This window comes from Leucoraja erinacea, chromosome 1 (genome assembly GCF_028641065.1).
Source record: "Leucoraja erinacea ecotype New England chromosome 1, Leri_hhj_1, whole genome shotgun sequence".
Taxonomy (NCBI): Eukaryota; Metazoa; Chordata; class Chondrichthyes; order Rajiformes; family Rajidae; genus Leucoraja; species Leucoraja erinaceus.
The window spans coordinates 64868368-64883274 of NC_073377.1; the positions used below are offsets into that span (position 1 = coordinate 64868368).

Here is a 14907-nt window from a genome sequence, read left to right on the forward strand (position 1 = left end):
GCAATGTTAGAAACTCACCCTTGTCCGATTTAATTTTTGTAATAGTTTTTTCCATTTCTCGTTGCTTCAGTTGCCTCGCAAGCAGTTTATGTGGCTTATCCCCAAATTCGAAGTGAGCTTGTTTTGTAATTTGGAATAATCTTATTACTCTAGCCGATAATATTCTATTGACTTTATATTTCAGTAAAGTTATCTTATTATGTTTATTTATGGTTGGGTCAGTTGCATTGTCCAGTTCTAGTAATTTTATCTTCTGTTCTATCCGCTGAAGTTCTCTTTTATTTTCCTTATTTTGAAAACTTTGGTAAGAGATTATGACACCGCGAATATATGCCTTGAAGGTTTCCCATAATAGCGGTGCAGAAATACCCGGTGTGTCATTTATTTCGAAAAAAAGTTTTGTTTGTTCTTTTATATACTCATAACCCTGCGGGTTATTTAATATGTGTGCATTGAACCTCCAAAAAGGCTTTATACTCGGCATTCCCTCAATTTTAAATATAAAAGTCAATGGTGAGTGATCAGAAATAATACTATTATGATATGAAGGTTTATTCGTATACGGGATCAATTTTGTGTCCAGTAAGAAATAGTCAATTCGCGAATAAGTTTTGTGAACTGATGAATAAAATGAGTATTCCCTACCACTTGGATTTGCTATTCTCCAAACATCAGCTATGTTATTATTTTTTATATAAGTATTTAAAAATTCACAGGTCTTGGTTTTAACAAGACGCTTCCCTAGCTTTATTGGTTTATCTAAATATGGATCTATAACACAATTGAAATCTCCTATTGTACATGAGTTTGACGATTATATTTATGTTAAGTATTTATCTGATCTGATTGAAAAGCATGCAAAACATAGATTTTCACTGTACATCGATATATTTGACAATAATAGGCCTAAACCCAAAGACATGTTCTACAGTCCGAGAATTCTTCATAGAGTTATCTATAGATCTAGAAACTAGGAACTGGAACTGCTGGTTTACAAAAAAAAAGACAGTGCTTAAGTAACTCAGCGGGTCAGGCAGTGGTTCAGACCGAGTCTGAAGAAGGGTTCCGACCCGAAACATCACCTAACTATGGTCTCCAGAGATGCTGCCTGACCCACTAGGATACTCCAGCACTTTGTGTCTTTTAAAATAAAAATCTATAGATCTAATATGATTTGTCTGATACTCACGTTGCCTTTAGAAACATAGTTGGAGTCATGCATGATGTCTCGTGCCAGACCAAAGTCACAGATCTTGACAACTTTTCCTTGCGCTAGAAGCACGTTGCGTGCTGCCAGGTCACGATGCACACACTGTGTGAAAAGAAAAAGAACAAAGAAAGACTGAATCTTCACCCCAATGTAACACCAAATCTTGTCAGAGTCGAGGTTAGACGGGAACATCTGGGGATCATAAGGTGGTTCCACTGGTAATGAGACACACACTTACATTTTTAGAAGCTAGAAACTCCATTCCTTGTGCAACTTGAAAGGTGAAGCTGATTAGATCCATGAAAGAAAGCCCCTCCGAGCTGTCATCTGAAAGAGGATTCCATGTTTCATCTGTATCTGTTGGGTGAATGGTAAATGTTAATTGTGACTTGCTGCCATCGTCATAAGTAACCAGGAACTAGAAATGTAACTGACTAGTTGGGAAACTGGTTGGTGCAGGGATTTTGTTGCAGGGATTTTTTTTTTTTTGGAGCTGAATTCACATTTAGCCCAAATTCCTTTGTGTGGGTCTCAGTTAAATTAATTTGGGCACTCTCTATCCATTTATAGCAGACGATGGATATGATTTCACAACATGAAATGCACCCAATTCAGCAGCAATTGGCAATCGCTTTTGAAATGCCACATTTGTGCAAATGGAGTCTCTCCAACACACTTGAAGTTGACAACATGGTAAGTTTAGTTTAGTTTAGAGATACAGCGTGGAAACAGGCCCTTCGGCCCATCGGGTCCGAACCTACGAGCGATCCCCACATATTAACACGATCCTGCACAGACTAGGGACAATTTATATTTATACCAAACCAATTAACCTACAAACCTGTACGTCTTTGTAGTATGGAAGGAAACCGAAGATCTCGTAGAAAACCCATAAAGGTCACAGGGAGAACATACAATCTCCGTACAGACAGCACCCGTAGTCAGGATCGAACCCGGGTCTCTGGCGCTGTAAGGCAGCAATTCTACCGCTACAACAAGGTGCCACCATTACCTTCATCTAACCATAACATACGTCAGGGTTCTTGATTCGGCATGATCTGTTTTATGTGAAGAGTATAACATCCCCTTCTTTCATTAATCAATAAATTCAGAATTGAAATGTCCAGAAATATTAAGCTGTCTATTTATATTTGATGGGATATGAAACAATCCTGTAAATCTTGAGCAGATTTTTCTCTGGGAAAGAAGGAAAACGCTTACATTTTCATTTAAACTATATTATGAAGATGTAATTTACACGTATTGCAATCATGGCAATATACTTCATTATATCTTATAATTACTTTAAAAAATAGGACCAAAATGTGAATCATTTTCTTTGTTGCCTATGCCCACACTAATAATTAGAAATTACTATTTTGTTATAAATAGTAAAGGAATATATTTCAAAGAGTCTGACCATGCCCCTGCACATCAACTTACTCATGTTGAAACATTCACCCCGAGGCATTATCTCTAGACTGACTAATTCCAAAGTATCCCTGAATGGCTCGCCATACATACACTTCCGAACTAAAACACTGCCACCCATGTCATAACTCTTAATAGGTCCTATTCATCTACTCAACTATGTATTTACTGGTCAACAATATTTGCTGGTTGATTCCTAAATCATATTTGCGATTTCAGATTTCTCCTTTTTTCCCCATACACTCACACAGCCTTATAAACCATCTCGGTGGCTCCATGCCTCAAATTCTGGCCTTAAATTCTGTCCCTGCATGTAGTTGCTTCACCTTTGACAGGTGCCTTCAGCTTCCAAGGTCCTAAACTCTGGAATTCACAGCCCAAGCTACATCACCTAATTCTGTTTGTTAAAAATCACCTATTCTACAATGGAGAGTGAGGGAGGGGAATTGCCTACCCTAATGTTTCCTTCTTTGTCACAAATATCAATATTAGTTTGAGAGCACACATGTGAAGTGCCATGAGATGTTTTTACTATATTAACCATAGAATATAGAATAGTACAGCACAGGAATTGACCCTTTGGCACACATTTTTGCTTCAAACATGATGCCAAGGCCACATCTCTTATTACTCTGCACATAATCCATTTTCTCCATTCCATACATATCCATACGCCTGTCCAAAAGTCTCCAAAATGCCATTATCGCGTCTGCCTCAATCACCAGCTCTGGCAGCGTATTCTAGGCAATCACCATCCTCTGTCTATAAAAACCTTCTCACCTTAGAGTCATGCCCCCTAGTATATGATTTTTTTTTCATCCTGAGAAACAATTCTGACCATATACCCTATCTATGCCTCTCCGAACCTCTGGAGTTCCAGGCAGTGAAGAAAGCTAATGGCATGTTGGCCCTCATAAGAAGAGGAGATGTGTATAGGAGCAAAGGGGTCCTTCTGCAGTTATACATGGCCCTGGTGAGACCACACCTGGAACATTGTGTGCAGTTTTTGGTCTCCTAATTTGAGAAAGGACATTTTTGCTATTGAGGGAGTGCAGCATAGGTTCACGAGGTTAATTCCCGGGATGGCGGGACTGTCATATGATGAAAGAATGGAGCGACTACGCTTCTATTCACTGGAATTTAGAAGGATGAGAGGGGATTTTATAGAAACATATAAAATTATTAAGGGATGTTGGGGGAGCCACAGTTTAAGAATAAGGGTAGGCCATTTAGAACTGAGAAGAGGAAAAACATTTTCACACAGAGAAGTGTGAATTTGTGGAATTCTCTGCCAGAAGGCAGTGGAGGCAGATTCACTGGATGCATTCAAAAGAGAGTTAGATAGGGCTAGCAGAATCAAGGGGTATGGGGAGTAGGCAGGAATGGGCTACTGATTGTGGATGATCAGCCATGATCACATTGAATGCCGGTGCTGGCTCGAACCTATTGTCTGTGTATCTATGTATAACAAAACAACATGGCTGTGCAACCTCTCCCTGTAGCTAACAGTCCCTAATCCATGCATCACCTGGCAAAGATGCCACATAAATGCAAATCCTGTCCTAATAACTTTAAGCCAAATAGTTCAGTTAAGTGTGGAAGGTTCACCTGCATCACAACACCAACATGTCACTTCTTAAATTTTGGGGACGGTTCAATAATTAACATTAATTACAAAGACATAATCAATTCAGTCAACAAATGGACTTTGTTCCTCTCCCCTGTTCTAAAACATGCCTGAAATTTATTTTGAAAATCATAGAATTAATAGAACAAAAACTGTCTCTTACCTGTTAAGGACTTCTTTTTCTGTGAAGGTGGATGATCGTACACATGCTGCTGGATGTCAGTATATTTGAAGCTGGCTTTCCTTTCCAACATTGGAACATACTGGGTGCTTCCTGCTTGTTTCATGTCCATGTAGTCCCCATTGCTCTCAAAAGACAAGATCACGTAACTGTAGAAATAATGACATGGTTGTCATGTTCAAAGTAAAACCAACAGTCTTATTCCTGGTCTGAAAACGTGTTCAAAACTGAACAAGACTCTCTGCTTAGGTTAGACACTGAGCTCCTAAACTGGCGCCTATGCCAGCAGCTTCCTCATTTAGAAGCAGGTACATAATTAACTAAGCCAGGCTGCAATTTAAATTATATTTGGCCATTGGGTTTTAAGTGGACAAATAGAATAAGTTCTAATTGTTTTGCATTCAGTAATATTTACATGGAGATGTTAAATACAAGTTTATTTTGGTTACTTTTTGGTTATATTTTCGGAAAACCTACAGAATACAATAAAATTGATTCTACCATGAAGAAATTCCGTTGTCTACATGACTCGTTAATGCACGCAAAGGAATCAAGCACGCCCGTGGATGTTTTCAAGATTGTATTTTGTTATGATGATAAATTCATTTGATTGACATCATAATCAGTGGCAAAATAAATTATAAAAGGCTGCAAACAATGAATTCACCTTCGTGTGCTTTCATCAGCAGGGTTTATACCAAAAATATCCATTTCTTTCTTTCCTTTTTCAGAATATCGATTAATAAAACTGTCCCTATTTTTATGCAGGTAGTTGACCAGGTCCCCATAGAAACAGTATTCTGTAATGATGTAAATGGGACCTAATGGTAAAAAAAAAAGTAAAATTAACATGCTGCATGCCAGAACTAAAAAAACTTTCCTTAATGCTGTGTTTAAAAGCGAAAGTGTGGATTGCTTGGGAGGTAGTATTTGAATCTGAAGAATGGTCTCGACCCGAAACGTCATCCATTCCTTCTCTCCAGAGATGTTGCCTGTCCTGCAGAGTTACTCCAGCTTTTTGTGCCTATCGTCATTTCTTTGCAATGTTTAACATTCCCATTCTGCAATAGTTTACTAAATTCAGAAATGCAGGGCAAGTAAAATCAAACACCTCACCTGCTTTTGTGCAAGCCCCAAGCAGATTAACAATGTTTAAATGTGGACCGAGGTGGGTCATTATCTTCAGCTCTGACATCAAGGCCTGCTTCTCACTGGAACGAGCTGTAGCTGTGAGAAAATAGAATAAGAAATCAATGAAAAATTCACAATTGGAAAAAGTTCATTGTTTATAATGAAATTCATAAATCTGTTGCGTGCATTTTTATTTAAACAAATCAGAAAGTGTTCAAACTATTTTACAATTTTTTAAAGAGCAAATTATGTTTTTTTTAATATTTTGTGGAAACCCACTTAATATTAGTTTCTCCCTTTCCCCCTCTATCCTTACCACATGTAGGCTGCTCCCGAGTCTCAAAACACAAACACTAGCAAGTTTGTGGATGTCACAAAGCTGGCTGACAGTGTGAAATGTGAAGAGGATGTTAGGAGGTTGCAGGGTGACCTGAACAGGTTGAGTGAGTGGGAAGATGCATGGCAGATGCAGTATAATATAGATAAATGTGAGGTTATCCAGTTTGTTGGCAAAAACAAGGGGGCAGATTATTATCTCTAGGTTAGGTTAGGAAACGGGGAGGTACAGCAAGACCTGGGTGTCCTTGTACACCGGTCACTGAAAGTTGGCGTGCAGGTACAGCAGGCAGTGAAGAAAGCTAATGGAATGTTGGCCTTCATAACAAGAGGATTTCAGTATAGGAGTAGGGAGGTTCTTCTGCAGTTGTATAGGGCTCTGGTAAGACCACATCTGGAGTATTGTGTACAGTTTTGGTCTCCTAATTTGTAGAAGGACATCCTTGTGATTGAGGCAGTGCAGCGTAGGTTCACAAAATTGATCCCTGGGATGGCGGGACTGTCATATGAGGAATGATTGAAAAGACTAGGCTTGTATTCACTGGAGTTTAGAAGAATGAGGGGGGATCTTATAGAAACATATAAAATTATAAAAGGACTAGACAAGCTAGATGTAGGAAAAATGTTCCCAATGTTGGGCGAGCCCAGAACCAGGGGCCACAGTCTTAGAATAAAGGGGAAGCCATTTAAGACTGAGGTGAAAAAAAACGTTTTCACCCAGAGAGTTGTGAATTTGTGGAATTCCCTGCCACAGAGGGAAGTGGAGGCCAAATCACTGGATGGATTTAAGAGAGAGTTAGATAGAGCTCTAGGGGCTAGTGGAGTCAAGGGATATGGGGAGAAGGCAGGCAGGGGTTATTGATTGGGGACGATCAGCCATGATCATAATGAATGGCGGTGCTGGCTCGAAGGGCCGAATGGCCTCCTCCTGCACCTATTTTCTCTGTTTCTATGTGGGACTTTATGTATTCCACTTGCCTTCTAACCCTAACCCTTCCTACTTCAATGATCCAGCATGTTACAGTTTTAAGGGTCCTAAATGGGGGATGATTATGTAATACTGAATCATTTTAACTATGATTAACAATTTCAAGTATTGGAAAGCCTCTGAGTAACATGCAAATACTTAAAAAAATTAAAAGTCTAATACAAACTTTTAAAAAATGTCTTGTTTGCATACATGCACATGGCTACAAAAGGTTTAGGGGATTTGGGCCAAACATAGGCAGGTGGACTAGTGTAGATGCAGCATCTTGGTTAGCAAGGGCAAGCTGGTCCAAAGGGCCTGTTTCCAAGCTGCTGACTCTATGAATCTAAGACGTGAAAGATTCAATGTAAAATCGATTGCGAAAAATTACAGGATTTCTTCAATGTAAATTAAATCAAACCATGCCCATGCTGAGGTTAACCCAAAGCAGGCCAGTTAACATACTGGTGAGAAAGTAGCCAACTCAATCAGTACTAATGGATTAAATCAATAATGTGAGTGAAACTACTGTACTGTAAGAAATTTTAAGTCATTTTCACCACTTGGATAAGTTATGAACAATACAAGTAAACTCACGTTTCAGCATTTTCACTGCAACTTTCGTGACAGGCTGTGAGCGACTCAAACCGTATGCAGTTCCTTCAACAACCTTTCCAAATGCCCCAGAACCAAGGATGCGGCCTTTAAAAAGCACACAATGCACAATAATCAATGTAACATTACAGATATTATCATAAAAATTGTATGGTTTGGGGTTAATTCGCAGAGCAGGAGAAAAGTATGTGAGAAAAAGCAAATTCTATTCCGGATTTTATAATCCATTCACAATTCACAATTTTCTATGTGGTCTATATTTTAAATAAATATCTCATGACCAACGGTAGGTTCCATCTAAGATAGACACAAAATGCTGGAGTAACTCAGCGGGACAGGCAGCATCTCTGGAGAGAATGAATGGGTGACGTTTCGGATCAAGACCCTACTTCAATCTGAAGAAGGGTCTCGACCCGAAATGTCACCCATTCCTTCTCTCTTGAGATGCTGCCTGTCCCGCTGAGTTAGTCTAGCATTTTGTGTCTATCTCCGATTTAAACCAGCTTCTGCAGTAGTTTCCCACACCGTAGGTTCCATCTCTTTTGGAAAAATTGACTAACTGGTTATTACAAAGGGTATCTGAAGACCAATGGGATACTATCTGCGATTTCATATAATTCTACTTTATTACTGATACCTTAAGGTAATTTTAGGAGCACTGTCTTGTATATAAAAAAACAATTTCACATACATTTCAGCATCCCCTGGACATCCGATATTGCTTTATGGCCACGAACATATGTAAAGTGGAAAAGCAAAGGTGTGTACAACAGGTCCCTCAAAAAAACATTATACAGTAGTTTAGTTCAATAATGTAGGTTTGAAGGAACTATGGGGAGTATAACATTGCTCTTATTCAAATAATACCATTGAATCTTTTCCATCCACTAAGGAGATCAAACAGAGCCTTTTTTTGAAGCATCACATTCCAAAGAAACTACCTTTGACTCCGGTAGCTGGACTTTGTGCTTCAATCTCTGCATAGGTTTTGAACTCGCAAGAATGCAACCAGTGAATCAAGATTGGAAGAAGTAAAAATTATACTTCTTTCAAAAGGATTTTTGACATTCTAAATGGTTTAATGCGTCCTGATATTTGAGAAATTATAATTAATGGCTAATGGAATTTATATTTGTAATCTGAATGCCTCTTTGCAACACAAGACAAGTACTTACCAAGGACAAGTCCTTCCCGAGGAAACTCCCATCTAGTATCATAGGGAAGTTGCATCGGGTCAACATAAATATATTCATGGCCATCTGGACTTATGGATTCAATGACTCTCCATCTTATCTCATATCTTGGTTTCTACACAAAATAATAAATTGTTTTATATTATTAAAGTAAGACAATTTTTCTGTCAAGCAGAAAGTTATAATAATCTGTTAAAATGTAATTATTTTGCACGTTTATTTTATCAATTTGAATAGGATAAAAATATTTCTAATAAAACTTGATTATACCTTTGGAGAATGTAACTGTATGAACTGCATTAAGCTGTTTTAGGAATCATATAACAGACAAAGGCAGGTTAGGGAGCATGGGAGGATTAGCAGATTCAAGAGCTTTTACTTTAATGCAAGGATCCTTACTAGTAATTCAGATGATCTTAGAGTATTGATTAGCACGGAATTATGATATCATGGCATATTGTCTAAAGCTGCAGCTAGATACAGTTCAGATGGAACATTAGGGTGGAGCATCACAGATGCAATTTAATCCTGACGAGATGAGGTGATGCATTTTCTCATGTCAAATAGGGATAGGACATATACAGAAAAATGCTAAGGCTCTGGGGAATGTTGAAGAACAAATGAGACCTTGAGATTCAAGTCTGTAATTCTCTGAAGTGACAACATAGGCAGATAAATGGGTGAAGGTATAAGGTAGAATACAACGGTTAAGGTATTATGTTACAACTTTACAAAACACTGGTTAGGCCGCACAAGAGTATTGTGTGCAGTTCTAGTCGCTACACTGTAGCAAGGATGTGGTTGCACTGCAGAGAATGCAGAGAAGATTCACCAGGATGCTGCCTGGATTGAAGGACTTTAATTATGAAGAGATATTGGATAGGCTGGGCTTAATTTCCTTGGAGTAAACAAGGCTGAGTAGTGGGCAGATAGAGGTGTATAAAATTACAACAGGCAAAAATAAGGCAGATAGTCAAATTCTTTTTCCCATGGTAGATACAAATTTAAGGTGAGATAAAGGAGTTTTAAAGGAGATTTGAGAACTTTTTTTTGTACAGGGAGAAGTTTATACCTGGAACATTCCACCAAAGAAGGTGGTGGAGTCAAATACAATCACAAGGTTTAAAATACATTTAGACAGATGCATATATAAGGGATTAGTGTAGATGGAGAAAAGTATTGTCATATATGTGATGGGCCCAAGCTGCTATGTCTGTGACTATAAATTATACTTTCATGCACCAAAGTTAAAGCAAACATTTGTGTGCCTATATTTTTGTCCTCTTAATGGGTCTTTTGGATATATTTTTTTATTTCTGCCAAAGAATACACTTAGGTTAATTTCACTTTCCTTCTTTTGTGTTTCAGGAATTCTAAGACCTCCAGATTAGAGAGTTGGAAACGTTGCTTACCTGTTTCCAAACTACAACTAGCACTATCAGAGAAATGATCACGATAACCAGCAGCACCAATACTGCAGCTGCCACAGTCAATTCGGAGTGTGGATCTGCAAACCAGTGGTAAAAGACAGTTATTCCAAAAATGTAAAAGCAAGGAACCGCACATACTAGTTTAAAAAATAAGTGCTGAAGTAATTCAGCAGGTCAGGCAGGAACCCTGGAGAACATGGATAGGCAACATTTCAGGTCAGGACCCTTCTTCAGACTGGCGAATGAGTCTTAAGATGGGTCCCAACCTAAAATGTCACCTAAAATAATGCTACCAAGCCCGAGGTGCTGCCTAACCCGCTGAGTTACTCGAGCACTTTGTGTCATTCCAAAAATTATTAATATTTTGATTTTTAAATCATTCAACAGTAATTTAAAGCAGCAAGTCCCTCTGTGGGGCCTCACTTTCAGAGTAAAACCTGGAACTGATGTCCCACACGTGGCATTGTTGGTTTAAATTGAGATCTTCGTGACTCTAATCTTTCACTATTCAGAGCAATTGTCAAATGGTGAACTGGTGTGAGCAGGAGTCAATGCAGCAGAGCTCAGATGAACTCAGATCAAAATAAAACCATTTCCATTGCACCAACTTTATAACAAACATCTCTTAAAGTGGACATCAACTGAATGTCACACATCCTGCTTCACAGCAGACTTTTAAAATTCACACCTATTCTTTAAAATGGGCACCTATTCTAGATGAAGCCAAAGCAAAGTCTAGCACAAAGTGTATTTTGACATTCTTAATCAATTGGCCCAGCAATTCAATGTAATACATGTGCAAAACTTTGTGACGGGGACCTGGACCTTCAATGTTTAATGAATCACAGACCCAAGTTAAGCACCCACAATAGTTTGTAACGCGTTACCTTTACATGTCTTCCTTTTAACATTTGGAATTATTCCCGCAAAAATGAATTGCACTACATTGGCGGATTTTGAAAGACACCTTGCGACATGTCAGTTTATTCTGGTTGAAAACGAACAAATACTTTACATGGACAGGAAAGGTTTAGGGGGTTATACGCCAGGCCAAATGCGGACATGTGGAACTAGGGTAGATGGGATGCCTTGGTCAGCAAGGGCAAGTTGGGCAGAAGGGCCTGCATCCATGCTGTATGACTCTATGATTCTATGACTTGTTCTAGGGGATGGAACAAAACCATTACTCACTGTGAGCCACCAGTTTGACTTCACGTGCAACAACTGCAAGCTCGTTCTTTGCAATGCATTTCACAGCCACTGTGTTATCCACTTTCAGAAAGGTCAGTTTGCTCTCTACAAGATTTGTCTTTGTCTGATGGGTCTCGATATTTATACCACTCGAATTACTGTGGAGAACATTCCACAGCATTGAGTCATTTGCACACCTGAAAGAAATACAGAGATTATTTAGGTTTATTTTCATTATCTACCAGTGATGTATTGGATATGTATTTTCAACTAAAAATTGGCTTCTTGGAGAAATAAATGAAATCTTGTAATGGTAACTCTTTAAACTAATAGAATATAAATTATTATTCAAAGTAGGTAGTTTCCTCACTGAAATATGCAGCATGATTGAATGATTAAGGCCTCACTTTTTTAGATCTGTACAGATTAGCCATTCGACCTCTGGGCTGGGTGTCCCATCTGCAGAACATGAAACAATCTGGCCATTTGCAGAGCCATGGTGCTCGTCAAAAAGATTGATGATCTTTGCTGGCACTGCAACAGGAAGTGGAAACATAACATTAAAATAAAAATGAACCATTTTTGTCAACCAAAACAGTATATCAATAGTAATTTAAAATAGTATGTACAAGCATCGATAATAATGGCATAAGATGGTGCTCAATTTTATTCTCATTTAAATGACTTCATTTTTTTTAAAGTTTGAATATTAAATTTCATGCACAAGTGTCAATTGCAGAATGTCTTTTGTTAATGAACTTCCACCTTTTTTCTTTAGTTCGAGAGGCCTTACTTCAGCAATATTTAGCCAAAGGGAGTGAAAATGCGAGCTGACATGCAATTAAATCTCAAAACGAATCAGAGGGCTCACCAAGGGCAAGGCTAACTTGACCTTCCCAGTGGAAACCAAGTACATGGGCAAATAAAACTGAATGTCAATTATTCGCTTGGCCCAAACCTTTTCACTGTAGCCTTTTACCTTAATACATAGGTTTAAACAGACTGAGACCTCATGAACTTGTTATTCACAGAATAGACCCTGATTGTACCTCAGGTCAGATCAAACTGGAGTATTTGCTGTAACTGAACATTTCTGAAACAATACCCACTGCTTCTCTATGGAATGCTGGCAGACCTCTGACACGACCATGGAACATAGAACAGTACAGCACAGGAACAGGCCCTTCTACTCACAATGCTTATGCCGAACATGACACCAAGTTAAACTGATCGCATCTGCCAGTACATGATCCATATCCCTCTATTCCCTGCACTTCCATGTGTCTATCTAAAAGCCTCTTAAACGGCACAGTCGTATTTGCCTCCACCACCACCCCTGACAATGTGTTCCAGGCCCCCACCACTCTCTCTGTATAAAATTTGCCCCATACATCTCCATTGAACTAGCCCCTATCACATTAAAGCTATGCCTTCCAGTTGGACATTTGTAACACTGAAAACAGTTTTCTGACGGTTTAACCCAGTGGTTCCCAACGTGGGGCGTACGCCCCACAGGGGGGCAATTTGATTTTTAAGGGGGGCAATTGAGCGCGACTGAGGTCTGGGTATTTAGAAACATAGAAACATAGAAATTAGGTGCCTCCACGGCCTTCGAGCCTGTACCCCATGACAATATCCCGTACCTGCCTTCCAGGCTCCCCTTACCACTCTCTCCCTCTGTATAGCCAATGAACTAAACTACTCTCTGTGGCCCCCACAAAAAAGTTCTTCTCATCTCGGTTTTAAAGCCCCCTTTATCCTTACTGTGACCCCTTGTCCATGTTAAAATAATTTTTTGCTCTTTATGCCTTCCCAGTTTGGGCGTTTAAGCTTCTTCACACAGTTTTTTGACGATAAGAATTCTATATCACATGGGGGGGGGGGGCATCTTTTATGGGCATGGCCAAAAAAAGGTCTCATTGGTTTAACCTATATACCTCTCATTAGTTTATATATTACTCACTCATATATGCTTCAAGAATCAAACATTTATTTACAATTTTCACCATTCTGCAGTTTTGCTTTTAGTCTTTTAAACTTTCTAAGTATCACTAGCCTAAAAGATCACTATAGTGAATCATTGCAAGGAATTATAAAAACACTTGGCTCCTCAAAAATCATTTAGTTAAAGGACAGAATAGAGATTCTGGATTTACCTTTCACCTGCAAGAAGAATGTAAAGATAGTACTATTATCTTCATGTTCAACAATGATGCTGTAGGCTCCACTGTCTTGTTTCGTTGCACGAATCAGGGTTAAATTACTTTGATACCTGGACAAAGTCAAGTAACAAAGAGCAAAAAGGAATTAATAAATGGAGATTGAAAGACCATGCACATAGTAAAACACAATATAAGTGTGGACCTCAGGATTCATTGATAATACCACAAGAAACATTAAACATCTTGACAACATCTCACATGACCCCAAATTTGATAATGACTCCACAATTTTTGGTTCATTCTTCCATCTCCACCAATGCTCACTCCCCTTCTCACTGCACCCTCCAATGCAAGGATAAGCTACAAAACATCTGTCCTTCATCCTGTTCCTTTCCCAGTATCTAGGGGCCCAACCATTTATTCAAGATGAGCCAGCAACTCATGTGGCATCACTTTCAATCTGACAGTTGGCACCGCCATTTCTTGTGCCATTCAATCCCTCCAAGTGTCCATTCCATGAAGATTATCCCCTTTGTTCTCATCCCTCCTCCCATCTTAAAAGTTGCTTCATTTTTCTGGATTTGACAAAAGATCATCAACCCCAAATGATGTATGAAATGAGGGTGCATCATATTGCCATGTTCCACCCAACCTCAGGTGCTGTCTGTGTGAAGTTTGCATGTTCTCTGTGACCACACGGTGGGTGCTCCGGTTTTCTCTCACATCCCAAAGACATGTGTCTTTGTAAATTAAGGACAATTTGTGTATAGGGAGTGGATTCAAAAGCAGGATAGAGGTCATAGGGTCATAGATCGTGGACACAATGTGCGGAAGGGCCTGTTTCCACATTGTATCTTTCATTAATTCAATCAATCAAAAAACAGAACATGCTGCAAACACTCAGCAAGTCAAGCAGCAATTGTGGGAGATATGGTGTCCATCTGAAATTTCAACTGTTTCTCTTTCCACAGATGCTACCTAAACAAATGATTCTTTCCAGCTTTTTTCTGGGTTTTTTGTTTCAGATTTAAAATATCTATAGAATTTTTGGACTTGCACCCTAAAATGTTGAGTCTGTTTCTCTTTCTGCAGACGAATTTGCTTTTGCAAAAAAATATAGCAAAATGTACATCAATCGTCAAACTGGTGATGTATCAGAAATGAAACTATGGCCTTTAGACTGGGAAGAAAAAATAATGCTACCAAGCCCAAGGTGGCTGCCAGTGGTATGGGATAGCAAGTGCATCAGCTTCCTAAAACTTACATTCCCTTGGGTGATCTTGTGCACAAGTCACTAAAATTCAACATGCAACATTTCAACAGCAAACAGTTAGGAAGGCAATGTTGACAATGGCTGCAAGATGATTTGGGAACAGAAGTATAGATAGCTTACTGCAATTATAAGGAGCCTTGGTGATACCAGATCAGTCTGC

At 38.9% G+C, this 14907-nt stretch overlaps 1 protein-coding gene across 2 annotated transcripts in view; it reads right to left on the reverse strand.

Moving 5' to 3' along the window:
• pdgfra (platelet-derived growth factor receptor, alpha polypeptide) overlaps positions 1-14907 on the reverse strand; it is a 68614-nt gene that overhangs the window by 14096 nt on the left and 39611 nt on the right. For both annotated transcript variants that reach the window (XM_055636065.1, XM_055636074.1), the window contains exons 8-18: positions 13469-13584; positions 11720-11846; positions 11313-11509; positions 10104-10198; positions 8674-8806; positions 7481-7585; positions 5566-5676; positions 5117-5270; positions 4432-4598; positions 1449-1567; positions 1190-1312 (exon numbers count right to left, since the gene is read on the reverse strand). In XM_055636065.1, coding sequence (XP_055492040.1) covers positions 1190-1312; positions 1449-1567; positions 4432-4598; positions 5117-5270; positions 5566-5676; positions 7481-7585; positions 8674-8806; positions 10104-10198; positions 11313-11509; positions 11720-11846; positions 13469-13584 — 1447 coding nt within the window. The remainder of the gene's footprint in view (positions 1-1189; positions 1313-1448; positions 1568-4431; positions 4599-5116; positions 5271-5565; positions 5677-7480; positions 7586-8673; positions 8807-10103; positions 10199-11312; positions 11510-11719; positions 11847-13468; positions 13585-14907) is intronic.